Below are 26,802 nucleotides of genomic sequence, written 5' to 3' on the forward strand. Positions count from 1 at the left end.
CATAATTATAAAATTTCAATAAACATTTTCGGTAAATTATCATTATAGTGTATGATTTAAAGGTTGTTTTTTTTATTTTCATTCTTTTCCTATTGTTCGAATGTTCTAACTTTATTTAGTTGTGTATTTGTATTGAAAACGCATCGCAATTTAAGCACTGAAAACGCATGTAAAACGCGGCAAAAACGCTATAAAAACACCTGCATATTTCCTGCGTTTATCAAAACCAAATTTGACAATGACAAATTCTGCCAGAGGATGCGTTCATTTCTGCAAGGTACAGAACGCAATGTGCGCACATAGTCTTAAGGATTCATTCACTTGACACCCCTTGCTGGATTCCCAGCACTGTTAGGGCTTGTGCGCATGTTGCTTAATAGCATGCTTTTACGCTGCATTTAGCACTGCAGCGTAAATGCATGCATCGTGCGTCCCCAGCACAATCTATGTAGATTGTGCATAACTCGTGCGCACGTTGCTTTTTTGAAAATTTTGACCCAAATCCGTGCGTTCAAAAATGCAGCATGTCAATTAATTTGTGTGCTTTGGATGCAGCTCCCACTCTGTCTATGGCTTCTTTCACACGTTTGTGAAAATCATGCATGTTTTTCACGGACGTGTCAAAGGTGCGTATTGCCCTGCGTGAGCCATGTTTATGGCACACCTGTGTTCTCCGTGTGTTATCCGTGATAACACACGGAAAACGGGAACTTTCTGCTCACATGTCCCTGGCGTTGCTGTCCGTGGTGCTGATCTTCGGTCTCCGGTCCTGCCAACTCCCCGCTGCTGCTGCTTCCGGACGCAGTGAAGTTGAATATTCAATAAGCATAATGAGCGGCGGTCGGAAGCAAGTGACAGCAGCGGCAGAGACAGGAGGGCTGGAGAGGGTGAGTAAAGTTTTTTTTTTTTATGTGACTGCATCTTTTATGCAGTGTTTCTGCAGCGATTTGAAGTGCACATGTGTTGTTAAATTGCTGCAGAAATTTCAGCATTTACGTGCGAACAAGCTCTTAGATGTTTTTAACAGGGCTTTCCCTTGCGTGGGAGAGACCTGTCAATCATTTGCAACGGTGCTGAGAGGTGGAGCCAGACTAGCCTAATCTCCAGCTATGGTCCTTTAAAATCAATGCTGGAGTGAAGATCTGGTAGCAAGAATGCAGCTAGTCTGCACTTTATAGACTTTAACGTCTATGCAAGTCATTTGGAGCCCTGTGTCAAAAATTGTGAGCTCTGACCATTATAAAGATATAGTAACAATTTAATAAGCACAATTTTCTAATTTGCAGTTCTAATGAAAGGGATTTGTATCCTTTTATTAGGATCTGTAAAGCCTTGTGGTTTCATCAGTTAAAATCAGACGTATGATGCATATGATGCCAGACGTAGGTAAAGTCTACTAATCAGTGATGAGCGACTACTACCATGCTCGGGTGCTTGGTACTTGTAGCTAGTTATAGGCGAGCACTACCATGCATGGGTGCTCGGTACTCGTGACTAGTGATGAGCGCGAGCACTACCATGCTCAGGTGCTCAGTACTTGTAACTGGTGATGAGCGAGCACTACTATGTTCGGGTACTCGGTACTCGTAATGAGTAGCTAATGCTCTGATAAGCACAACTCGAGTATAATGGAAGTCAATGAGGAACTCGTGGATTTTTCCGGAATATTTCCCAGAAAAATGCTTAAGTTCCCCATTGGCTTCCATTACACTTGGGTACTCGAGTCTCCCCCATCCGAGCATTAACTGCGCGTTACGAGTACTGAGCACCTGAGCATGTAGTACTTGCTCATTACTACTACCAATGTTTTGTCTACTTGTGTTTATACTAGAGCTCCATTTTATATAAAATGGAGCTTCTATGATTTCTATTTCTGATACCTTACTATCTACAATAATTTTGCTATGTTGAAATAGTCTATTTGAAATTATCAACATATATTATAAATATATAAGTATTTTTAAAGGATTGTTTTGAATTAGAATAGAATTTTAATGAAATAGGCATAAAATAATAAAAGATCCATTACTTACATAATTATACATGCACCTCTAGGGCTGCAGTTGCAGTTTTTCCTGTTGGTCTCAGTTTACCTCCCTGCCACAATCACGTGCAGTGTACCCATGTGGCTCCTGCAGTCAATCACTGACCTCAATAGTCTTGTGCTATCTCAATGAATGGTATTAGCTGCAGCAGTGTCATAGATAGACGGCATGTGACAGTCTTGTGGAAGTAAACAGCAACCAACCTGGAGCAACAGAACATCAGTATTCGAGCAACGAGATTCATCAGATAAGTTCTGTTGTTATTTTAGGCTCTTTACTACCTAAAGAACAATTTTTTATTGATTCCGGAAAAATCCTTTAATTTTTTGACTATCAATCATGTCTCTGGTGTCTGGTAACATTATCACAAACTCAAGTAGTAAAGAGAAAAATATTAGAGGCATAGAGAATTAGGGGTACTTTGCACGCTGCGAAATCGTTACTGCGATATCGTCGGGGTCAAATCGAAAGTGACGCACATCCGGCGCCAGTAACGACGTCGCAACGTGTAAAGCCTAGATGCGCCGATAAACAATCGCAAAAGCGTCGAAAATCGATGATCTGTGTAGCGTCGGTCATTTTCATAATGTCGCACCAATAGGAGATACGATGATGTTCCTGGTTCCTGAGGCAGCACACATCGCTGTGTGTGAAGCCACAGGAGCGAGGAACATCTCCTTACCTGCCTCCACCGGCTATGCGGAAGGAAGGAGGTGGGCGGGATGTTTACGTCCCGCTCATCTCCGCCCCTCCCCTTCTATTGGCCGGCTGCCGTGTGACGTCGCTGTGACACCGCACGACCCGCCCCCTTAGAAAGGAGGCGGGTTGCCGGCCAGAGCGACGTCGCAGGGCATGTAAGTGCGTGTGAAGCTGCCGTAGCGATAATGTTCGCTACGACAGTTATCACAAGATATCGCATGCGCGACGGGGGCGGGTACTATAGCGCTCGGCATCGCTAGCCGATGCTAGCGATGTCGCAACATGCAAAGTACCCCTTAGTGTAACTGAAAAGCAATACTAACATATAAAGTAGATTAGGAACTTGTTGGAGTATGCCTCTCATACAAAATGTTATTAAACTATTATCAATCGAAATATTTTCTAACACAAACTAGGTATTTATTCTAGGTGTGTAATTTCTTAGCTGTGACTGATGATAATGTTCTATTGGAGTAACCAGCAGTGAAATGAACGATCATAGAATTTAAGCTTTTTGGACTTGCTGAATCTGAATAATAATAATGCACCTGTCTACACTAGAGACAGCCGAAAAATGAAAAGAGAAGGTCATTTATGGCAGAGGTAAAGTACATTTCTCATTTAGCGGTCTTGTGCACTTTTGTATACTTATACGATATGTATATTTTGCTATCTTAAGAACTTTGTAGACAAGTAATGTTATTTGTTGCTACTGCATCTGCTTTGGGTTTCCTTCAACCATTTAAAGAAACTCTGTCAGTAGAGAATGACTGTTTAAACCAAGTACAGGAGCTTGGTGCATTATGGTGGGGCCAAACATTTAAGTGCGCCTTCTCACCTGCTTGTTTTACATTTATCTTCACGCTTCTCTCACTTTGTAAAGCCAGATCTGTCACTCAATGAAGGGGGGTGGTGAGGGTGTAAAGGCACGGTCACACACAACGACTTACCAGTGATCCCGACAACGATGCAACCTGATAAGGATCGCTGAAAAGTCGCTGGGAGGTCACTGGTGAGATGTCACACAGTCAGACCTTACCAATGACGCAGTAATGATCAGCGACCTGTATAACGATCTCGGCGGGTGTTGGGACCGTGTTAGGAGGTTGTTGGAAGGTGTCCAACACAGCGATGCGTCCTGCCCAGCAGGACATCGCGTTTGAAGAAAATGGTCCAGACCATTCGGCAACGACTAGCGATCTCACAGCAGGGGCCTGATCGCTGGTAGGTGTCACACATAACGAGATCGCTGGCAAGATTGTTGCTGCGTCACAGAAACTGTGATTCAGCAACAATCTCGTTAGCGATCTCGTTGTGTGTGATGGGGCCTTAACAATAGAGGGAAAATAAGTGGGTTGGAAGGTGCACTTTAATATTTGGTTACGCCACAATACCCCAAGCACCTGTGCTTGGTGTGAACAGTCATTCCATGCTGACACAGTCCGTTTAATCCCAAGTCCAACAGGCTCAACAGATTACTTGCCCAAATAACAAGAGGACATCATGTGCACTTGTCTTTAGTCGGGTAGAGGAAGCATAATGTCCCACTGTTATTTTTGCGTAGCACAGGCAAAAAAAGCCCCAAACTAGGTGTGGCTTTTTTGAATGATAGGATTTCCACACTTATCTCTAATATTAGAATGGTTCTCCACTCCAACAGTTCATAGAGAAAATTGCTATCAGTGTTTTGTGCCTTCGCTCTTCTATCAGTGTCTGTACTCTTACCAGTAATATTTCAGTCACTAACTAGCAAAGAGCTAAATTAAAGACCTCCAATTTGTTCCGTAAAGACAAAGCATTATCATTGCCAATATTAGTCAACGACTGTTTCATTGTAAACGACAAGGTTCAATGTTTAATATGTTTTTAACATAGTTTATCAGATTTTTTTCTTAAACAAAAACATTTCATTTTTCAAAGATTATTGGTTCACAATGCTTGGCTGGACTATGCCATATCTAGCTGGTTTCAGATGGCCTAATTTGTATCCAAACTTCCTGGGGCTCTACTGAACCATCCGTTGGTCTTAAAGAACCTTATTGTGTTCTAGGCTCAGTTAAGCAGTACCATAGAAGGTCAATTAGCTGCTGCCACGATAACATGCTGCTGCCTCCTAGAGATTTGAAACTGGTCTTAGTTGAAATGATAGTTACCTATATTAAGATGATTTTATGCAAATATATACTTAAGAAATATTCAAAATATATTGACATTTTGTAAAAAGTACTTTGTCCCTTACACTTATGCCATTAAAAGGCTTAGAATTTCTCCACACTTCCCTATAGGGATTACTAAATCCTACTTTCATAGTAATCCTATGTATCACAATCTTCTTTAGAGCAAACAACCACAGAGGCACAAATGAGCATGTTATATTACAACAGAGAAAAAGGTATCTCTTAAGCTCCCTGATGGTATGTGATGTGGTCGTGAAAAACCGTTAGCATATAGAACAATAATTTTAATTAAAACTATAAATGTCACATGAGGTCCTCAGTTTGTTGCTGTGCAGAGACAATGAAATAGTGCAAACCAGGATACTGATAACACATAATATTCCTTTTTTTTGCTTTTTATCCAAACGAGTCTGCAAACAATCTTTTTACTTCCCATCCTAGCGCCACAGCAGAAAAATAGTTTCTGTCACAAGCTAACTCATGATTACAATGTGTCAGTAACATTTCACTGCTCAGGCGATCAAACTCAGTGAATAGCGAAATAGAAATCATCATGATAAAAATATGCAGCCACCCAGTAGAAACAAAATGCGTATATCACCAGGTGAAGGGCTCTGTCATGTAATTCCTGTAGCAGAATAGGGAGCGGATGCAGTTTGGGGGTGAGGTGTGTTGAACTCTGTGACCCTGATTGGCACTATTGCAGCTTAATGTACTTATAAAAGCATTGCAGGCAAATTATTCCTAGTCATCTTTCCACGTTTGTATGGTCATGGTAAACTGTGGTAAGGGCAAAGGCATAGCTTGTGTCTTGTTCCTTTACAGCTGCGCCACCGAAACACAGAGTGGCACACTCAGGTCAGTCACTGAGGAGGACAGCCCCCGGTAGCTCATTTGTTAATGTGTGCCAGCGTTCAATTTTCTTGTCTTTGTTTTTCAGGCAGTCAAACCAGTGTTTAAGACGTTCTCCTTTTGCGTTGATTCCCAAAACAACTCCACCTATTGATTTAAGAAGAACATTATCAGTTAGTCTAGTTTTCCAGAATATGGGGTTTCACTATGAATTTATTACATAAACATAAATATGATTTATTCTATTACTCTGGCATTTAAAAGGAGTTGTCTGATTACTATAATGCTCTTTATAAATATCTAGCCTTAATCCCTAACCACTTTTGTAATTTTCTTTATTATAAAATTAGCTACAATTATCCCTCTGCTGCTATATTCCTTATATATGTTTTTTTCTTTTTCTTCATATGATGTTACATTTAAGGGGAGTCTCAAAAGAGATGAGTGATACCAGCACTACCCCACAGCTTTGATCCCCGCCCTGAAACAAATTACCAACAGAACATAGTGATAGAAGACGGATGAATGACAGCAACACTACACCACAGCTTCTATCACCGCCCTGAAAGACATTACCATCAGAACACGGTGATAGAAGCAGGGTGAGTTACAGCAGCACTATCCCTTGATGTCAATTCATTTCAAGGCAGTGATAGAAGTTGTGCGGCAGCACTGGTGTCACTCACAGTTCTTCTATCACTGTCCCCTGTTGGCAATTAATTTCACTGAAAGAGGGAGTGGTGTCAGAAGCAAGGATTGTGGTGGTAATTGATGACAGAAGTGTGGCAGTGGTGACTGAAGATGCAAGCGATGGGCACAGGTAAAGTGGAGTGGCGGGGATAGAATCGGCGGTTAATTCTCCATCAACCCTTATGAAAATGAACATCATCAGAGGATGGTGGTGACAGACCTGGGGTAAGTGACCGCAGTGCAGCTCTCTGATGACATAATCTGTTTTGGCGGGATTGATAAAAGCTGCAGGGAAATGACTGCAGGACCATTTTCCTGTGACATCGCATTTGAGACTCCCGTCGAAACATTGCAAGAAGTTCAGAAAATAAAACACATATTTGAAATAGCAGGATAGGGAGAATGGTAGGGAATTTTATAATAAAGCAAATACAAAAAATGTGTTAGGGTTTAAAGATAGATATTCATAAGGGGCATAAAAGGAATTTGACAATTCCTTTAAGTCAACTTTTAGTCAGAAAGAAGATCCATATATATCTTTGAATATAGAAGTGATAATTCTAAATAATTAAAATAATGGAACTTGACTTAGTTATATATGATAAGCAATATAATTTATTGTCAAGCAGCAGTTGCAAAGCAGATTATTAGGATACATACAAACTGGTTCAAATAGTATATTTCTCTTCTTCCCTTTTTCTAAATGCATTCTAGGGCTAAGTTCACATATGAAAATTCATTAGTTTTCAATCCAGAAAAAGTAATTGATTTTTCATCTGTATTGATATCCATATTGCATACACTTATAGAAAATAATAATTGATACATTTTACAAGGCCAAATACAGTTTCCTATGTTAATAATTGCAATGGAAAAATTTAAGAAACGGATTCTGTTCGTCTAATCATGTCTGTCCTTAGACATAACCTTATAAAAATGCAGAAAAGGACTCTTTAACCTCTTCATTCTCGATAAATAGCAGAAATCATGATCTGTTATGAACGGCGGACCATGGCGTTCACAAGTGGATCGTAAAGACAGACATGGGGGTCATCAATAGAGATGAGCGATGTTTGAGGTTCGCCAATTTCATGTTCGAGTGATTTTGGGGGGTGTTCGAAACGTGCAACGAACTCCAGCTTTTTGCTAAAAGCTCGAAGTTCGAGTTACGTTCGAGAACGGTTCGATCAACAAAAAGCCTAGCTAGTTACTAGCTGGCTTTTCACTCTAATACTTTGAGTCACTGTGAATCACGGTATTATCAAAATTCAGCGTATAGTGTGCGGGGGGGCGGGGTTTAGATCAGTGCTGCTGCTGAGTGCTGAGAGAATGCCGATCGACATTTTTTTTTCCCTAACCGCGCGTACAGTGGGGCGGGCCAGGCTGTCAGCAAATCACAGAGACACACACTGCAAAGTGGATTTTTGCCAGATAAGCAAGGGCATGTGTCATAGGCTGTGCATGTCACATGTCCTTGCCTGATAAGACACAGCCATTTTCCCCGTCGCCGCCAATATCTCTCTGCTGCGTGAGGGTGCGCTATAGAGATACAGTGCAATCTACACAGTGCTTTAGGGATTAGGGACTACTCGTTATTTCAGCCCTTTTCAGGGCTGATTTACAGGCATGCATAGCCATAGCTGCTAGGCAGGTCCGTGCAAATGCTGTGTAGGGCTTTAGATAACAGCGTTTGGCTACCTCAGCTCAGGCAATTCCTTGCTGCATTTTTTCATTAGCAGGGATAGAAAGTGAGGCTTCCTTTGCTGTCCACTGACCCACAGCAACCATGCATTCTACCCACCTGCCTATTTTTGCCACGCTATTTTATTTCCCCAAAGATCTGACACTTTTTGTGGCATCCTAAAAGTGTCTGGAATACTAAGTTAGTGTTCCTTTGCTGTCCACTGACCCACAGCACCCATGCATTCTACCCACCTGCCCATTTTTGCCACGCAATTCTAATTGCAAACTGTGCTGCCACTGTTAGGGGCGTACTCCAATTGTCTGGGATACTACCTTAGTGTTCCTTTGCTGCCAAGCAAGGTACACCACATGTGCATTCTACACGCCTGTCCATTTCTGCTACGCAATTTTAATTTACAAAACTGCTGCTACTGGTAGGGGCATACTCCAATTGTCTGGGATACTACCTTAGTGTTCCTTTGCTGACAAGCAAGGTACACCACATGTGCATTCTACACGCCTCTCCATTTCTGCTATGCAATTATTAACTGCAAATAGTCCAGCCAATCTGTGACGAAGGTGCAAGCGTGAATATAATGTTGCCTTCATCCAAAGGTGGTTCTCTCGATGTCTGACAGAGCTCAACACCACCAGCTGTTTCCACTTCCAAAACAACTGACGACCTGCCAATCACACTCCCTGTTGCGGGTAAAGGGTTGGAAGGTCAGTGTGAAAAAGCATGTGTGACTGCTATCCCAACAGTCACAGAGGATGAAGAGCACGCAGATGCACTTGATGGGGCAGACGGTGGTTGCACAGCCCCGCTGTTACGGTTGCTGTGGCACTGGAGACTATGTTCAGATTTCTTGCTACTGCACATGTGCGAGCACTGGAGACTATGTTCGGATTTCTTGCTACTGCACATGTGCAAGCGCTGGAGACTAAGTCCTATCTTGGAGCCATTGCACATGTGCAGGTGACATCATCGCTGACACGAGGTCACATGTCTCTGACACCTTCTAAACTGATTGGCCGCTGGTCATGTGCTTGTGACGCTTTGCTCGGTGATAGGCCAGCGTGACGTCATTGCTGTCGTTCCGGCAGCGGATTGGCTCTGGTGTCCTCCATCTTGGATGAGGCACAGAATCTATATAAGACCCTGACGCACGCCGCCCGGCGCTCAGTCCTCTTGGTTCATGCATGAGAGTAGACTCTCTGTGCACGTCCCTCTAGGCATCTCTCTATCTATGCTAGGTGAGCGCTACCGACAGGGTAGCGTTCTTGTACCTTACAGCTTCGGCTGCGGTCCGTATCCTTACATCTTAGTGGAGCGGACATAGGCAAGTGCCTGAGGCACATGGTCCGGCTGGGCCTTGTGATTTTACTCGTAGGTGGACGTTGCCGCTAGGGTAACGTTCCTTATACTACGTCTGGCAGTTGTTCGTATCCTCGCACACTAAGGGAGCGAACATAGGTAGGAGCTTTGTGCGGCTTATGCTGCTGTCCGTCTCTTTTGCACCACTAGTGGAGCGGACCTAGGCAGGTGCCATATCTAGTGGTTCGTGTCCTCGCACACTAGTGGAGCGAACGCAGGTAGGAGCTTTGTGCGGCTTATGCTGCTGTCCATCTCCTGGCACCGCTAGAGGAACGGACCTAGGTAGGTGCCATTTCACACTCACTGCTTTTGTCTCTGTGACCATTAGCAGAGACCATACCACACACCCTCCGAGTAAGGGAGGAATTGCTTTATTTCCTAATTATATTCCTCTGTGAGTTTAACAGAGGTATTGCACTCTGCACTTGTGCTATTACTATTTACAGTGGCACACTTATATACCCCTTATCCTCTGCCATAGTCTGCAGCAGAGTCTTTGCACGGTGGACCCTGACTGTCTGATATTCCTTTGGGTTTTATTATCAGACAGCCCCCCGTAACATTAGGACTGAGCCAAGGGTCTGGCAGTTATGGCAGAATATCTTAGTGAAAAAATATATATATATACATATATATGAGAATCGGGTTTTAGCCGCGCTAAGGAACCACTGTTGCCAGGATGTAGTTTATATTAAAAATCTCTTTCTTTATTACAGCATCCAACGCGTTTCAGAGACATAAACCGTCTCCTTCTTCAGGGAAAAAGAGAATTGATTCTCTTTTTCCCTGAAGAAGGAGACGGTTTATGTCATCCTGGCAACAGTGGTTCCTTAGCGCGGCTAAAACCCGATTCTCATATATATGTATATATATATATTTTTTCACTAAGTCTTCACGGGGCTGCTGCTGGAACCACGCGGACACTCATATGCTTTACAAGGGGTTGTGACTGGCACAACCGCTCCAGGTGAGTGTATCTTTCTACATTCTTACACGGTTAATACCGGGTAAAACCCTATTTGCGCCTTTGTTTCCCCCCTTCAGCAGCATGGCAGAATATCAGCAGTTACACCGTTACATACAAGTACTTGAGTCGCGGCTCAAGACTATTGAGGATAAACCTCAGACCATGGTGACATCTACACATGATCCTCGACTTGCTCTTCCAAACAGGTATTCTGGCGATGCCAGATCATGTCGTGGTTTCATTAGTCAGTGTCAGATACACCTAGAGGTCAACTCTTCTCGCTTCTCTACGGAGAGGTCCAGAGTAGTCTTTATCATATCCTTATGGGAGCGCTCTGATGTGGTTACTCTGAGACATCAAGACTTTCTTGAAACTCTTAAAGCGGTATTCATGGGTCCGCAGGTTACCCATGATGCGGCCCTGAGACTGTTAGATCTATCTCAGGGTTCGTTATCCACTAGTTCTTATGCCATTGCTTTTAGAACTCTGGTGGCAGAACTAGATTGGCCAGAAAAGGTGTTGATTCCTATCTTCTGGAGAGGGTTGGCAGGCTATGTCAATGATGCCCTTGCTACTCGTGAGGTCCCTGCTTCTCTGGAGGACTTAATCACTGTAGCAACAAGGATCGACGTACGCCATAAGGAACGTAGACTCGAGGTCTCTTCCTCACGCCCTAAGCATCGGGCTATTCCAGTTGTTGAGAATCCACTACCATCTTCCTCAGCATCTGAGACATCTCCCACTCCTATGGAGTTAGGTCATACGTTCTCCAGACTACTCAGGTCTGGTCCTCCTATATGTTACGTATGTCGTCAGGCTGGGCACTATGCCAACAAGTGTCCTAGCCGTCAGGGAAACTCCCAGGCCTAGTAACCATTAGAGGGGGGTTACTAGAGACGTCTTCTGCACCCTCTAAGTGTAGTATCCCAGGTCAGCTCTCATTCTCTGAGAATACATGGCCTATTATGGCTTTTGTGGATTCCGGAGCTGACGGGACTTTTGTGTCCTCAGGATTTGTAAAGAGACACAATATTCCCTCTATCATGTTAGAGGCTCCTATTCCTGTCCGTGTTGTTAATGGGACTATGTTGTCTGACTCCATTACATTGAGGACAGTTCCCTTGCACCTTTCCCTGTCTCAGAGTCACATAGAGGAGATTTCTTTTCTTGTTTTGCCTGAGGGTATAGACGACGTTCTTCTGGGTCTCCCATAGCTTCGGACCCATGCTCCTCTAATTGACTGGGAGTCCGACAGCATTATTAGTTGGGGTTCGAAATGTCAGTCCCGATGTCTTCCCTTACCACCTAAGGTCGTTGCGGTTGCATCAACTGATCTCTCTCCTATACCTACACCCTATTTGGATTTCGCTGACGTGTTCTCCAAACAGGGTGCTGAGGTTCTTCCACCTCATAGGCCGTATGACTGCGCCATAGACCTTATCCCAGGTTCGGTTCCACCTAAGGGCAGGGTTTATCCCCTGTCAATACCTGAGTCGGAGGCCATGTCGACCTATATAAGAGAGAGTTTAGAGAAGGGGTTCATTCGTAAGTCTGTCTCCCCCGCGGGAGCTGGGTTTTTCTTTGTTCGGAAGAAAGAGGGTGATTTGCGTCCCTGCATAGATTACAGGGGTCTCAACGCAATTACAGTAAAGAACAAATACCCGTTACCTTTAATTTCGGAGCTCTTTGACAGACTGAGGGGAGCTCAGGTTTGTACAAAGTTGAATCTGCGGGGTGCGTATAACTTGGTACGAATTCGAGAGGGTGACCAATGGAAGACCGCTTTTAACACCCGAGACGGTCACTATGAATACCTCGTCATGCCCTTTGGTTTATGTAATGCACCCGCAGTATTTCAGGACTTCGTAAACGATGTGTTCAGGGATTTACTGTTATCCTCCGTCGTGGTGTATCTGGACGACATCCTGATTTTTTCTCCTGATCTGGAGACTCATCGTCAGGATGTCGTTCGTGTCCTTTCCCGTTTAAGGGAGCACTCATTGTTTGCTAAACTCAAAAAGTGTGTATTCGAGCAGTCATCCTTGCCTTTTTTGGGTTACATTATCTCACAAGAGGGTCTGGCTATGGATCCTGCGAAGCTCTCTGCTGTCCTGGAATGGTCCGAACCTCATTCCTTGAAGGCGGTGCAATGCTTCTTAGGATTCATAAATTATTACCAGCAGTTCATACCCCATTTCTCCACTTTGGTGGCCCCTTTGGTGGCCTTGACTAAGAAAGGTGCTAATCCAAAAGTCTGGTCTACTGAGACATCCCAGGCTTTCGAGGCAGTAAAAAGACACTTTTCAACTGCTCCCGTTCTTCAAAGACCCGATGAGAGTAAGCCCTTCCTCTTGGAGGTTGATGCCTCTTCAGTGGGTGCTGGTGCGGTCTTGTATCAAAAGAACGGTGTAGGTAGAAAAAGGCCGTGTTTCTTCTTCGCTAAAACCTTTTCACCGGCAGAGAGAAACTATACCATTGGGGATAGGGAACTGCTCGCCCTGAGATTAGCCTTGGAAGAGTGGCGTCACTTGCTAGAAGGAGCGAAACATCCTTTCCAGGTCTATACAGACCATAAGAATCTGACGTACTTACATACCGCTCAGTGTCTGAATCCTCGCCAAGCCCGCTGGTCCTTGTTTTTCTCCCGCTTTCACTTCTCCATCAACTATCTGTCTGGGAGTAGGAATAACAAGGCAGACGCCCTGTCTCGCTCTATGGTTTCTACCCAGGAAGAGATTGACGAACCTCATCTTATCCTTCCCTCCAGGGTTTTTCATACGCTCTCCCCTGTGACGTTAGACCAAATCCCACCGGGCAAGACCTTTGTTCCGCCTGATCGACAGAATGATATACTGTCATGGGCCCACACCTCAAAGGTGGGTGGGCATTTTGGTATTAGGCGGACACGAGAGTTACTCGAGAGGTGGTATTGGTGGCCACACTTAGCCAGCCACGTCAAGAGATATGTCGGTTCTTGCTACTCGTGTGCTCGCAACCGTCCGTTACGGCAGAGACCGGCTGGGCTCTTGCATCCTTTGCCAGTGCCAGATAGACCATGGGAGGTGGTAGGAATGGACTTTGTGGGTGATCTTCCGTGTTCACAGGGACATCAATTTGTGTGGGTCATTACGGACCATTTTTCCCGGATGGTTCATCTCATACCGTTATCAAGAATCCCATCTTCCAGGGTACTAGCCAAATTATTCCTCAAGCATGTCTTTAGGTTTCACGGGGTGCCAGATCGTATCATTTGTGATAGAGGTCCGCAATTTGCTTCCCGTTTCTGGCGAGATTTTTGTAGCCTTCTGCAAATTGAGTTGAATCTCTCATCGGCATACCATCCGGAGACCAATGGTTTGGTTGAGCGTACCAATCAATCCATGATTATATACCTTCGACACTTTGTTGCTGAGAACCACGATAACTGGTCCTCCCTCCTACCCTGGGCAGAATTTGCCCTTAACAATTCGCTGGCTGAGGCCACTGGGCAGACACCGTTCGTACTCAATAATGGGCAACACCCTAGGGTACCGGTACCGTTTCCTGCTGCTGCACTTCCTCCTCTTGTGGCCGACTGGGCAACTAATGCCAGGGAGGTCTGGGATCGGACTCAAGAGTCGATCCAAGCAGCTAAGGACCGTATGAAGACGGTGTCCGATCGGTTTCGTCGCCCGGCTCCTGTCTTTTCTCCTGGGGACTTTGTGTGGCTCCCTGCAAAAAACGTGAAACTTAGAGTGAGCTCTGTCAAATTTGCTCCTTGCTTCCTGGGTCCTTATGAAGTTCTTCGATAGGTAAATCCTGTAGTCTACCAATTGAAGATACCTGTCCATCTTAGGATCCATGACAAATTCCATGTTTCACTGTTAAAGCCGGCTAGTTTACCTCTCGCTCGTGAAGTGCACTCTCCTGCCTCTGATTCCTCTCGCTCTAGCTATGAGGTACGAGCCATAGTTGGTTCTAAGATGGTTCGAGGGAGCAGGTTCTTCTTGATAGATTGGGAGGCCTACAATCCGGAACATCGCTCTTGGGAGCCTGAGGAGGCTGGCCATGCTCCCGACTTAGTTGCTGATTACCTGCGTCGCCGGGAGGGGGACCCTTGAGGGGGAGGTACTGTTACGGTTGCTGTGGCACTGGAGACTATGTTCGGATTTCTTGCTACTGCACATGTGCGAGCACTGGAGACTATGTTCGGATTTCTTGCTACTGCACATGTGCGAGCACTGGAGACTATGTTCGGATTTCTTGCTACTGCACATGTGCAAGCACGGGAGACTAAGTCCTATCTTGGAGCCATTGCACATGTGCGGGTGACATCATCGCTGACACGAGGTCACATGTCTCTGACACCTTCTAAGCTGATTGGCCGCTGGTCATGTGCTTGTGACACGTGGTCACATGTCTCTGACACCTATGCCGATTGGTCGCTGGTCATGTGCTTGTGACGCTTTGCTCGGTGATAGGCCAGCGTGACGTCATTGCTGTCGTTCTGGCAGCGGATTGGCTCTGGTGTCCTCCATCTTGGATGAGGCACAGAGTCTATATAAGACCCTGACGCACGCCGCCCGGCGCTCAGTCCTCTTGGTTCATGCATGAGAGTAGACGCTCTGTGCACGTCCCTCTAGGCATCTCTCTGTCTATGCTAGGTGAGCGCTACCGGCAGGGTATCGTTCTTGTACCTTACAGCTTTGTCTGCGGTCCGTATCCTTACATCTTATTGGAGCAGACATAGGCAGGTGCCTGAGGCACATGGTCCGGCTGGGCCTTGTGATTTTACTCGTAGGTGGACGTTGCCGCTAGGGTAACGTTCCTTATACTACGTCTGGCAGTTGTTCGTATCCTCGCACACTAGGGGGGAGCAAACATAGGTAGGAGCTTTGTGCGTCTTATGCTGCTGTCCGTCTCTTTTGCACCACTAGTGGAGCGGACCTAGGCAGGTGCCATATCTAGTGGTTCGTGTCCTTGCACACTAGTGGAGCGAACGCAGGTAGGAGCTTTGTGCGGCTTACGCTGCTGTCCGTCTCCTGGCACCGCTAGAGGAACGGACCTAGGTAGGTGCCATTTCACACTCACTGCTTTTGTCTCTGTGACCATTAACAGAGACCATACCACACACCCTCCGAGTAAGGGAGGAATTGCTTTATTTCCTAATTATATTCCTCTGTGAGTTTAACAGAGGTATTGCACTCTGCACTTGTGCTATTACTATTTACAGTGGCACGCTTATATACCCCTTATCATCTGCCATAGTCTGCAGCAGAGTCTTTGCATGGTGGACCCTGACTGTCTGATATTCCTTTGGGTTTTTTATCAGACAGCCCCCCGTAACACCCGCTATGCCGCATTGTAGCACAGTGAACTTCCCATTGTGAGTTATGCGTCATTTAAAGTCGTGTACAGGGTGAGCTCCCCAATATACATCAAAACCACGCAACAGGAAAAGGACTCTAGGCAGTTGGGTTGATAAATGATTGTTAAACTTTCACAAAACAAACAATAAGAAGCATGCGTAAAACTGAAAGATTAGAACAATCTATTCACAATTCCAAAAGTCTACACCCCTATACTGCGAGACTCGTAATGGCGATTTATACACCCTGCTCACCAAATATGGATTATCCAAGGTACTATTAAAACAGTTGCTTACTACCTGGTAATCCCTCTGCATTGCAGGAGTAATTGTGTGTGTGTGTGTGTGTGTGTGTGTGTGTGTGTGAACACGACTTCCCAGTGGCGCATCACAAGAACTTACAACTTTTCTACCTAAACATAGACAAAACCCATTACCCCCCCTGAATACCTTTGTTAGCTGAAGCCTCACAGATAAGGCAGATGATAACAGTGTGAATGCAAACCACACAGCTCAGCAACACAGTCCTGGAAATTTTGTAAAGCAACAATCAATGCAAACATGTGTCGCTGTCCCTCTATGATTTTAACTGTAAGTGACAATTTGGCAGTGCAGAGGCAGCAAGTCTTATTGTCTATATAGTCGGCCTAACCAGAACAGATATGTGTTTTGCTAATAAAACAAAGTGTTGCGTGCACGCATTACTGTATGGGCACACCCTACCGTACCCGGGTACTGTGGTGTCCAGTTGCCATAAATATAGACTTTACGCTTCTCTCACGGTAATCAGTATAGACAGCACTGGAAGAATGTTGGTCTCTGGCACAGGATGCTGGTCACAGGCGTTACGGTCCTCCTCACCAAACTCCAACACAACTACCCTCACAATTGACCGAAGTGTTTCCGCGGTAGCTCCTTGCTGTAACACACACCTTTAGCTTTTCCTTCTGTTCATAGACAGAATCTCCTCTGCTCTCCAAGTCCACAGCCGAAGAGCATTTTGCTATTGCTATAGTGACCAAACAGACAAAGGCAGATGCAAAAAAAAGCAGCCCCTTGTGTGTAGTCTGCAACAATGCATGCAATGAACGGCAAATAAACATGTTGCATTGACATTGGATAAAGCTGATCAATACACCCTCACGCTATCAATTCATATCCAAGTGACACTTCATGGACGAAGTACTCTAAGTAGTGAGTTTTTGGCCTCTACTTAGAGATTGGTGACAAGTCTTACAGATTACATGACTTGGGTGATCCTTTGCGATGTCAAAAAATCCCCAGGCTAGGCAAGGCTTAGAGCCCATGCGACCTGCAGAGCCACCACGACTTTTGCTCAGAGGCAGAGTTGTGGCTGAGGATTCAGTTGTTGACGTGCTTCCAGTACTTTGTCTTTGTCCAGGAAGACGCAACGTAACCTCGTCGTCAGTAGCATCCTCCTCCACCTCCTCTGCTGACCTCATCGACTGGGTGACTTTGGTTTGACATTAAGTGGGGTCTCCAACCTCATCATCACCCTGTGTGTTTTCACTCCTCTCCTCCTGAGTCCTCCGAGACAACCTCTTCCTGCCCTGACCGAATAGTAAAGTTGTCGTTCCAATCATGTATCTGAGTCTCCTCAGCATGTTCCCCATTGTCTCCACCAGGAGGATTACAGTTTGGGAATGAGGGTGTACATGATGCTCAGCACCTTCTTCATCGGGGCCTGGATCCAACTTACAAAGCTTCTGTGCATTATTGCAGATCATTTCCTTGTCTGGACTCACTGCAGCTTTGGAGCAGACCTCTGATTCCCAGGCTATAGTGTGACTGAACAGCTCTGCAGACGCAACCATCTCTGTTACCCCATACTCAGCAGGGCTGGTGGAAACTTGAGACCTGTTTGGAAGCAAGTGCGATTGGGTTGATACCACAGAGTAATGGAGTGTTTGGGATATTGAACTTGAGGTTTAGGAGAGGCCACTTTATGGAGCACTTGAGATCCATTGAAGCAGCTGCTGTTTTGGTGCCTCATCTACATTTGGTAGCGATGGTCGTGTCCGTGAAAAAAGGGATCATATCAGATTATCCACGGGAAGAAGTACACCTGTTATTTTGGCTGGTAGTTGGTGTTACGAATTGGTGCCGCCGGAGACGCAAGCAGTCTGCTGCGGTTCCAGTTGCGCCCAGGCGTCAGCTGCCATTTTTGGCTGTGCCTCGGGTCGTCCAGTTGGCTGCTTTCTCCTCCACGTCTAAATGTGGAGAGGCGGCTAGTGCGCATGCGTGTGCCGATTTAACCCAGTCACAGCCTAAGCCCAGTGTTTTGCCTAGTGAGTATGCTCAGCTTGACTGTGCCATTCCTGTGACTAAGTCCTCATTTCGGGCTACAGCGCATGCTCCCACACTTAGTGCGAAAAGCCTCTTTGCACAGGTACTTGGACTCCGTGCCGTGTCTAAGTCCTGTGTTGTGCCTAGTCAGCATGCTGAAGCTGATAGTCTTTTTTCTGACACTGTTTTTCATGCTGCTGAGCATGCTCAGCCACTTAGTGCATCAGAGGCTAGGTCCGGTAATGAACTCTTTTGCCCTATCCATAACGTGGCAGTACTAGATAGGCCACAGGGCATCAGGTGTCCTGATGATGTGGCCAGGCCACTCCGTCCTGGCTTGCAGAGGCCCGCCCCTATGACTTGTCACCTCATTATTGTTCGTCAGACGATGACTGGTGCGATGTTTGGGTCGTGGTTGCCATGAGGTCATCATTGAAGTGGCAGTTCCGAATAGGCCGCTGTTTATGCCACTGATGAAGTGTCACTCTGCTTTTGGCTCCAGGAGGTGCATTGTGGTCCTCCCTGGGTTGGGGCGGACCCAGGTTATAAAAGGGGCTGGAGACAACAAGGAGGTGCGCAGTCTTCTATTATGCTCAGAAAGAGCACACCTTCATGTGTTGAACCCATTGTGGCTTTAGGCCAGAGGTAGGCAGGGATAGGGCGTCGGTGCAGGCCGCCACCACACTTGGTAACGCAGAACGGTTAAGACCAGCTCCTGCCCTACCAGTCCTGCTGGTGCAGCCCGGTGGCATTAACTAGGCTGCTGCGCCTGCTGTCCACGGGTGTTCCCCCTACGCACACCTACAGCGTACCCAATGGCCCCTGTTTTGTTAACAGGGAGTTATTGGGCTGAGTGGGTGTGTGGACCCTGTGACGCTAACAGGGTTCCCAGTCTCCAGATCCAAGTGTCATCTAACTCGGTTCAGGCTACTATTAGTTTCAAAGCCACCCAGCTCTGTATCCTCCGCCTAACCTTCGTGTTGCCAGTATCTCCTTTTCCATCTGTGAGCACGGTGGACCCCGACTGGCATTTGGGATATATACTACCTTATCCTAATCTGCCAGTCCCCCCGTAACAGATGGTGTTTCTTCAGCAGATATTACTGTTGCTTACCCACCAAACCCACGGACACAAACTTTTTTCTACTTTCCAACACACCTGTTCCCCTTTCCACCAGCATATGGCCTTTTGCCACTCATTTTGTATTTTTACAAATTTGCAAATCTGCAGGGACACCATAGTCAATGCCGTCTCAACACAACAGCCAGCCCTCGGTCCCTCAGATGTGGACCCTCTCCCCCCAACCTCGCACAACAGAAATGTGATCAAGCTCTCCCTCATCTACTGAGTCTTCCATGTCCATTGACAGTTCGTCTTCCATGTCTTACTGGGCTCCTGCAGCTTCCTCAACAGTTAGGCTGATACTATGCGGCCTTGTTAATCCCTCTCCTCCACCGTCCCATGCCTTGGTGCTGCTAACCGTCTGGACCGTGTAGATGTTGTTATGCCTTGCGCATATGACTCCTCCTGTACTTCCTCCCATTCATCTTGTCCCACCACCTGACTATGAATGCTGTTTACAGTGTGCTCCAGCATGTAGATGACCGGAATTGTCATGCCGATAATGGCAACGTCAGCGCTAAACATCTTCGTCGCCACTTTTAAACTTCGAAGAAGAGTGCATAGGTCCTTGATCTGAGACCACTCCAGCAGCATGATCTGCCCCACCTCTGGATCAAGTTAGCCCAGGCTATACGTCATAACGTATTGCAGCAGGGCTTGCCGGTGCTGCCACAGACGCTGCAACATGTGGAGATTCAATTTCCAGTGTGTTGTCACATTGCATTTCAGGCGGTGAACCGCCAGACTGAATGACTTCTGAAGCGATGCAAGTTGTTGACCTGCTGGGTGTGAACAGTGGAAGTGAGCACATAACAAGCGTGCCCGCTGCAGAAAGCCATGTAGGCCGGGATGGTGGTTTAAAAATTGCTGGACAACCAGGTTCAACACGTGAGCCATACAAGGCACGTGTGTCACATTGCCCTGACGAAGGGCAGCACCCAGGTTTGCTTCATTGTCGCACACGGCTGTTGTGGCTGGGCCCTTCCCGGAGGGATATCTGGCTGGTTTCTGTGTTGAGACTCCTAACAGAGGCTCCACGGACCTTTTTGATTTGCATATTTCCCAGGGGGCAATGTACCTAGGATTTCACTGTCTTGAGCGCCCTCGCTGGCTGCCGGCAGTGTTTTCTCTGGCTGGTCTCCCCGAGATCAGTGATTGTTTTGTTGGTCTACTAGGCATTGCTCCCACCCAGCCAGAATCCTACTCCACACTGATGAGGGGCAATACCCCGAAACAGCTGTCTGTGGATGGATACCTGGCTTTGGTATTTCCCTTGTCATATCTTTAAACTTGTAAAAAAGTTGGATATTGACTAAAAGGGCCACTTAATATGGTGGTTATGGTGGTCTCCTAAAAAGAGTCACCCCTTGGCTGGGCCCTTCCCGGAGGGATATCTGGCTGGTTTCTGTGTTGAGACTCCTAACAGAGGCTCTACGGACCTTTTTGATTTGCATAATTCCCAGGGGGCAATGTACCTAGGATTTCACTGTCTTGAGCGCCCTCGCTGGCTGCCGGCAGTGTTTTCTCTGGCTGGTCTCCCCGAGATCAGTGATTGTTTTGTTGGTCTACTAGGCATTGCTCCCACCCAGCCAGAATCCTACTCCACACTGATGAGGGGCAATACCCCAAAACAGCTGTCTGTGGATGGATACCTGGCCTTGGTATTTCCCTTGTCATATCTTTAAACTTGTCAAAAAGTTGGATATTGACTAAAAGGGCCATTTAATATGGTGGTTATGGTGGTCTCCTAAAAAGAATCACCCCTTGGCTGGGCCCTTCCCGGAGGGATATCTGGCTGGTTTCTGTGTTGAGACTCCTAACAGAGGCTCCACGGACCTTTTTGATTTAAAGACACTGCAAGGAAGCCACAGAAACCCAAAAAGGGGGCGGAGTCCCAAAAAGGGGTAGTCGCCCAAAAGGGGGCGGAGTCCCAGAAAGGGGTGGTTACCCAAAAGGGGACAGAGGCCCGGAAAGGGGTGGTTACCCAAAAGGGGGCGGGTCCAAGAAAGCGGTGGTGGCCCAAAAAGGGGCGGAGCATCCAAAATCCGAAGGGGTAGTGGCACCGATGGACAGTAGCCAAGGACAATGGTGCTCATGCTATGCGTGCCCAGTCTGCGGTACAGACTGCCCGGCTAACGAGAAGTCACGTCTGTGTTCTGTGGAAGTTGATGGCCAATGTGTGACTGGGCTGGTAGACTCGGTGAGCTTGGTGTCACTGGTAATAGCCTCGCTCAATACCTACCTGATTACAGAAAAAATGGGAGCCAGCTGCAGACATGGGAACAGTGGAGAGTATCCACGGTCCCGAGTGATCGTTAAGACGGATGGGGTGTTTGGATCTGTTAATGTTGGTGTAGTGCCTGACTTACCGCATCCAATTATAATAGGCCGGGACTGTGATTTTTTTTGAGGAATTGTGGGAGCTGGGCAAAGTGCCTATGAGCTCATGCAAAAATCGGAGTGGTACTAAGGAAGCCCCACCACAGCTGGAGGCTGAAGGGGTTCCTTGTTGTATGTTTCTGTGTAAGAAGGAGGAGAGAGTGTCTCCTAGAGGCAACAGCCCTAAGTTAGGGGTGACCAAAGAAAATGGGGGACATGCCCAACTTAGTGACATGACCTTTAAAGTACCAAATGATAGTGTGACTGTTAAAACGGGAGAGCTCCAGACAGGGGGCCTGACACCTGGTTAGCGGGGACATGTTAGTCCATGACACCCAGGGGAGTGACGACTCCAGTAAAGACACTGACTCAAGAAAGGTGAAAAACAAGTACAGGGAGGTACAGAAGTGTGAGAACGGTAAAATTTCCTCCCGACGCCGAGGATGTAATAAGCGCCGAGAGGTGGCACAGTGTATGCTGTCTGAGGGTGAAGAGAAGGTGAAATACCTGTTTAATGAAAACATGTTGCCAGTAGCAACTGCTACGGTAGTCAGACGGCGATATCCTGCAAAAGAAAGAGGAATCAGAGACTGACCTGACACATTGTAACGACAGAAATCAGCGGGCTGAAATTGCAGAACAGGAGCCAACCAAGGAAGAAATGGTGGTGGTCCCTATGATTTCCAAGTGCGAAGCTGATAGTCTGTCAAGTGAGAGTGGTATAGGAAATGAAATCTTGGAAAGCACTACAAGAAAAGAAATCCTGGAGAGTGTTGGTGGAGGAATAATCCACAACAGCCATGGTGAGCAGTCTGGTGAACGATCTATTGTTGGGGTGGATAACAGTGAATACAGCCCCAAATCTCTAAAAGGAACAAAGTACCATGCTGAAGGGTGTGACACCCTGGCAGAAGGTGATGCTGCAAATTCCCAAGAGAAGGCTGAGGGTGACACTGCAGAGACCCAAGAGGAAGTTGGAGGCAATGCAGTGAAGTCCCAAGACACAGCTGGTGCTGTAAAAGTGCAAAGAGCCTCTGAGGAAAAGGTCAAGTCTGGACCCGAGGTCTCATCAGGAGCTGAGAGCTTGATTGACTCAGTGGGTAAGACCAAGATCGCAGACAAGAAGATTGACTCAGCTAAGAGCCTGAAACCCAAAGGCTCTGAGGCTGGGGCTGAACCCGAGGAGTGTGTAACTCAAAAGGTGAAGCCTTTGGTGAGGAATATGGAAGGAGGCAAGAGACCTCAGGAACAGTCTAGTGTCATTGAAAGTAAAGGAAACAGACCAGTCTTCAAGTGCCTGATAGATGTGCCGGAAGACTTAAGAAAAGCCTGTGCCAGTGAGACGGTGCATGAGAGATTTCAGAAGGCAGTAGGAGCCTGTAAAGTGTACTTTGCCGCAGAGACTAATCGGTTGGTGGTGTGCTCTATAAGTGATGTCACAAAGAAGCGAGTGGCCATCCTGAGTGACATGCACCTACGGTGTCTTCGTATGAATTGGCTCATCACTGCAAAGAAGGATGAAAACACCAGACGCTTGGCGCAGAGGAAGCAGCTGACCACAGTGTTTCAAGAAGTGGTAGTTGTGAAGAAAACATTAATTGGGCTGTCAATAAGAGCGCTAAGAAATAATATTAAGCAAGCCTGGAAGGTTCCAGGTGTTCCAGCTGTGCAATTAGAAAAAGACAGTGGAACATTTCATATCTATGGGAAAACTGGAGAAGCGGTGAAGACAGCTCGAAGAATGTTGGAGTTTGTGGAAGAGATCATACAAGTGCCCAGAGAGGTGGTCATGAGTCTTCTTGGACGACATGGAAGAGACATGCAGGAGATGGTTGATAAGACCGGTGTGACGAGAATAAGAACTGATATTCATAATGAAACCAGGATGCCCTGTGAAGATGGGATGGTTCCATGTGTCATTGTAGGAACAAAGGAGTGTGTTGAAGATATACAAGCCCTCCTAGAATACCGCCTGGGATACTTGGAAGACTTAAAACAATTGAATCTAGAAGGACAGAGAATTGCAAACCAACTTCGCCAAGTTGGTGGGGGATGGCAACCATATTTGGGCTATGGCCCAAAAAAGAAGGGTGGCCCACTCTATGAACGTGTTGCCTCAGAGAGCAAAAGCAAGTCCTATTGTAAAATGAGCCAAGGTCATAGAGCACCTGGGTATTCATCAGGCTATAGCACAGACTCTGAAAGGTCTCAGTCTTTTGAGACAAAATCCAAAGGACAGAATGGAAGGAGTGATGTGTCTTTAGCCAAAGATGCTGACAAGAGAGTGCACGATCTGAGAGACAGATGAAGATGCCCTGGAAGAAGAGCCCTCAATAGATTTGCAAACAGACAATGCGGAGGGTCTAGATATGGCGCCTCTTCTGTCAGCTCAGTGCTGAGGCCCCTCGATGGTAGCCCCTCTAGTGGACTGGATAGCTCAGAGTTAGACAGGACAGTAGTACCGACTAAGGGAGAATCTCCCTACCACACTGACCGTTGGCGGCAGCCATGGAGAGATAGGTCTGGCTAGGGGGCGTATAAGAGAGTTCACTGGGAAGGGTCTGGTGACTGTGACGGACGGTATGTCAAGGGCTGTAGTCCAGGGCAGACAGAGTGGGTGCTCTTGTCTGCTATATCAAGGTGCCAAAACCCCCCGGCTTTGGGCAGAGGGGGGGAATATGTGATATGATCCCTGGTACAGTGCAAGGGGGGAGATGTGTCGCTGAGATTATTGAAATCAGTGATGTAAACCTGGGTGGAATACTCCAGCATATTAGGTGCTGAGAGGGTTAATGTGTATTACCTGGGCCGTTTTTTTTTGGAACAGCTAAAGAGATGGGTGGGATGGCTGTTCACCATATCTCCACCTCAGGGTGTGGTCCCAGAGGTAAAAGCCAGGCCTCTGGACACACTCGTTGGTCTGTTCTGTATGTTCCTGTGCTGGAGGAAGTAGCTATGTGTTTGTCTGTGGGTGGAGGGGAGGAAACCTCTTCTGAGAAGTCTCTGCAGGGACTTATGTGCTGGACTGACACTGAAGATCTGATGTTTGGGAATGTGCCTGTTTTTCCTGCATGTAAATGCCCTTGGTCTTCAGTACTGGCGGTATGGTTTATGTAGATCAAATAAAGCAGCCTGAGGTTTTTAAGCAAAGGGCCTCCCGTGTCTACCTGAACTCGCATGCTGAGTGAGTACCCCTCCACGTTGCAGGGTGCAACATTACAACTGGTTGCAGCAGTTGTGATAGAATCACAGTTTTCTCTGCTGTAGTTCTTTTAGTGCTCAGTTATTGAGCTGTGTATAACCAGTTCACACCACAGCTTTCTATGTACATTGTATACTGATAGAAAGTTACCAATCAGTGGTGGGGGTGTGGTTGGACTAAAAGGCCAGTTGTTCTGTAGTGATAATCTCCAGCTGATACAACACTGTTTGCATTCAAAACAACAAAGCACAGACCAGTTAGTGACACATAGCGATGTTTGGTGCCGCAGGAACGAGGAACAACATCGCTACTGACCAGACAACGATTTTTCAGAAATAAACGACCTCTCTCAGACAAACGATTTTTGCCACTTTTGCAATCGTTTAAGGTCGCTCCAGCCTGTCACATGCTGCGATGTCGCTAACGACGCCGGATGTGCGTCACAAACACCGTGACCCCGACGATATATCGTTAGCAATGTCGCAGCGTGTAAATGGCCCTTTATTGTTATAACTGGGGTGCAAGAATTTTGTCAAGAACAAATGTGACAATCCTATATGATGGCCAGAAAGGAATAAACATGGGAATTAACAGAATTTATGACTTAAACAGACATGGCTTGATAGACTTTAGTCTTTTTTTTAATATATGAGTCTTTAATATGTATGCTCAGTATGTATGTTTTTATTTGGCCTTTTTTAAATCTTCTGGTGTTTAACCTCCCCAGTCAATTCAGTTTGAATGCGAATCAGTGAGGTATTAGATGAAATGTGCAATACTCAGGGGCAGACAGAGACAGAAGAGGGCCATTTACAGTCCGATAGCTCATCACAAAGCACAATTCTACCTGTTTTGGAGGTTGGAGTAACCTCCTTGACTCCTGGTATGTCCGCCCATGATGATGCTAACACTTTATTCTTTTCAAGGGGTAATTTTCCTAAATACAGTACTGTGCAAAAATTTTAAGCTGTTTTGAAAAAAATGCTGCAAAATAAGAATACTTTCAAAAATGGAAGACTTAATATTTGATAGAAGTGTTAATATTTTTATCAACTAACAAAGCAATATAAATAATCAAAATAAATTTAAATCAAATCAATATTTGGTGTGACCAGTCTTTTCCTATAAAACAGCATAAAGCATCAATTCCTCTAGGTACTTGTACACAGTTTTTGAAGGAACTCAGCTAGAGTCGAGCGAGTACCTAACTATTCGTACTCACTATACTCATAACGAGTACTGTCCAATACTCGCGTATTCATTCCGAATAGCGTGTGCAATGCAAGTCAATGGGGAAAAACTTGCAAAGTAACGAGTAACTCGAATGCCATACTATTCGTGCGAGTAATGAATAGTGTGGAATTCGGGTTACTCGTTACATTTCAAGTTTTCCCCATTGACTTGCATTGCACATGCTATTCGGAATGAATACGCGAGTATTAGACAGTACTCGTTATGGGTATGGCGAGTATGAATAGTTAGGTATTTGCGAAACTCTAAACTCAGCTAATAGGTTGTTCCAAACATCTTGGAGAGCTAACTACAGGTCTACTGTAGATGTTGGTTGGTAAAGATTATAATTGTTCCAAGCAAATACAAGCTTTCCAGTATTGAAGGTCATGCAAATTTATTCACCCCAGATCAAATTTTTGTGGAGAATTTTGCAAAGACGGCGAATTCAAACTTCAAATGATCGACTGATCTCTACACAGTATTGTATATAACCATTGATAAATAATCAAACATTTTACTAAGGATTCTAAGATAAAGTACCATACATTTCCTCAACCCTAAAGTAGCTCCACTAATGCATCTTCTCCACTTACCTATAAAGTCATTTGATTTTCCAATATCATAATCCCAAACTGTTACTTCTAAAGTCTTTTTTGCAAGGTCACTGTGCTTTATTTCATAACAGAATTCCTGCAAAAAGAAAAAATATATATACTGAGAAAC

The 26,802-nt window shown here is 45.9% G+C and overlaps 1 protein-coding gene across 2 annotated transcripts in view; it reads right to left on the reverse strand.

The window, feature by feature from the left end:
* Positions 1–4,071: 4,071 nt before the first annotated feature.
* DOC2B (double C2 domain beta) overlaps positions 4,072–26,802 on the reverse strand; it is a 1,333,838-nt gene continuing 1,311,107 nt past the window's right edge. For both annotated transcript variants that reach the window (XM_075334207.1, XM_075334206.1), the window contains 2 exons: positions 26,673–26,769; positions 4,072–5,920 (listed from right to left, as the gene is read on the reverse strand). In XM_075334207.1, the coding sequence (XP_075190322.1) occupies positions 5,781–5,920; positions 26,673–26,769 (237 nt within the window). In that variant the 3' untranslated portion in view covers positions 4,072–5,780. The remainder of the gene's footprint in view (positions 5,921–26,672; positions 26,770–26,802) is intronic.

The sequence above is a fragment of the Anomaloglossus baeobatrachus genome, chromosome 2 (genome assembly GCF_048569485.1).
Source record: "Anomaloglossus baeobatrachus isolate aAnoBae1 chromosome 2, aAnoBae1.hap1, whole genome shotgun sequence".
NCBI lineage: Eukaryota > Metazoa > Chordata > Amphibia > Anura > Aromobatidae > Anomaloglossus > Anomaloglossus baeobatrachus.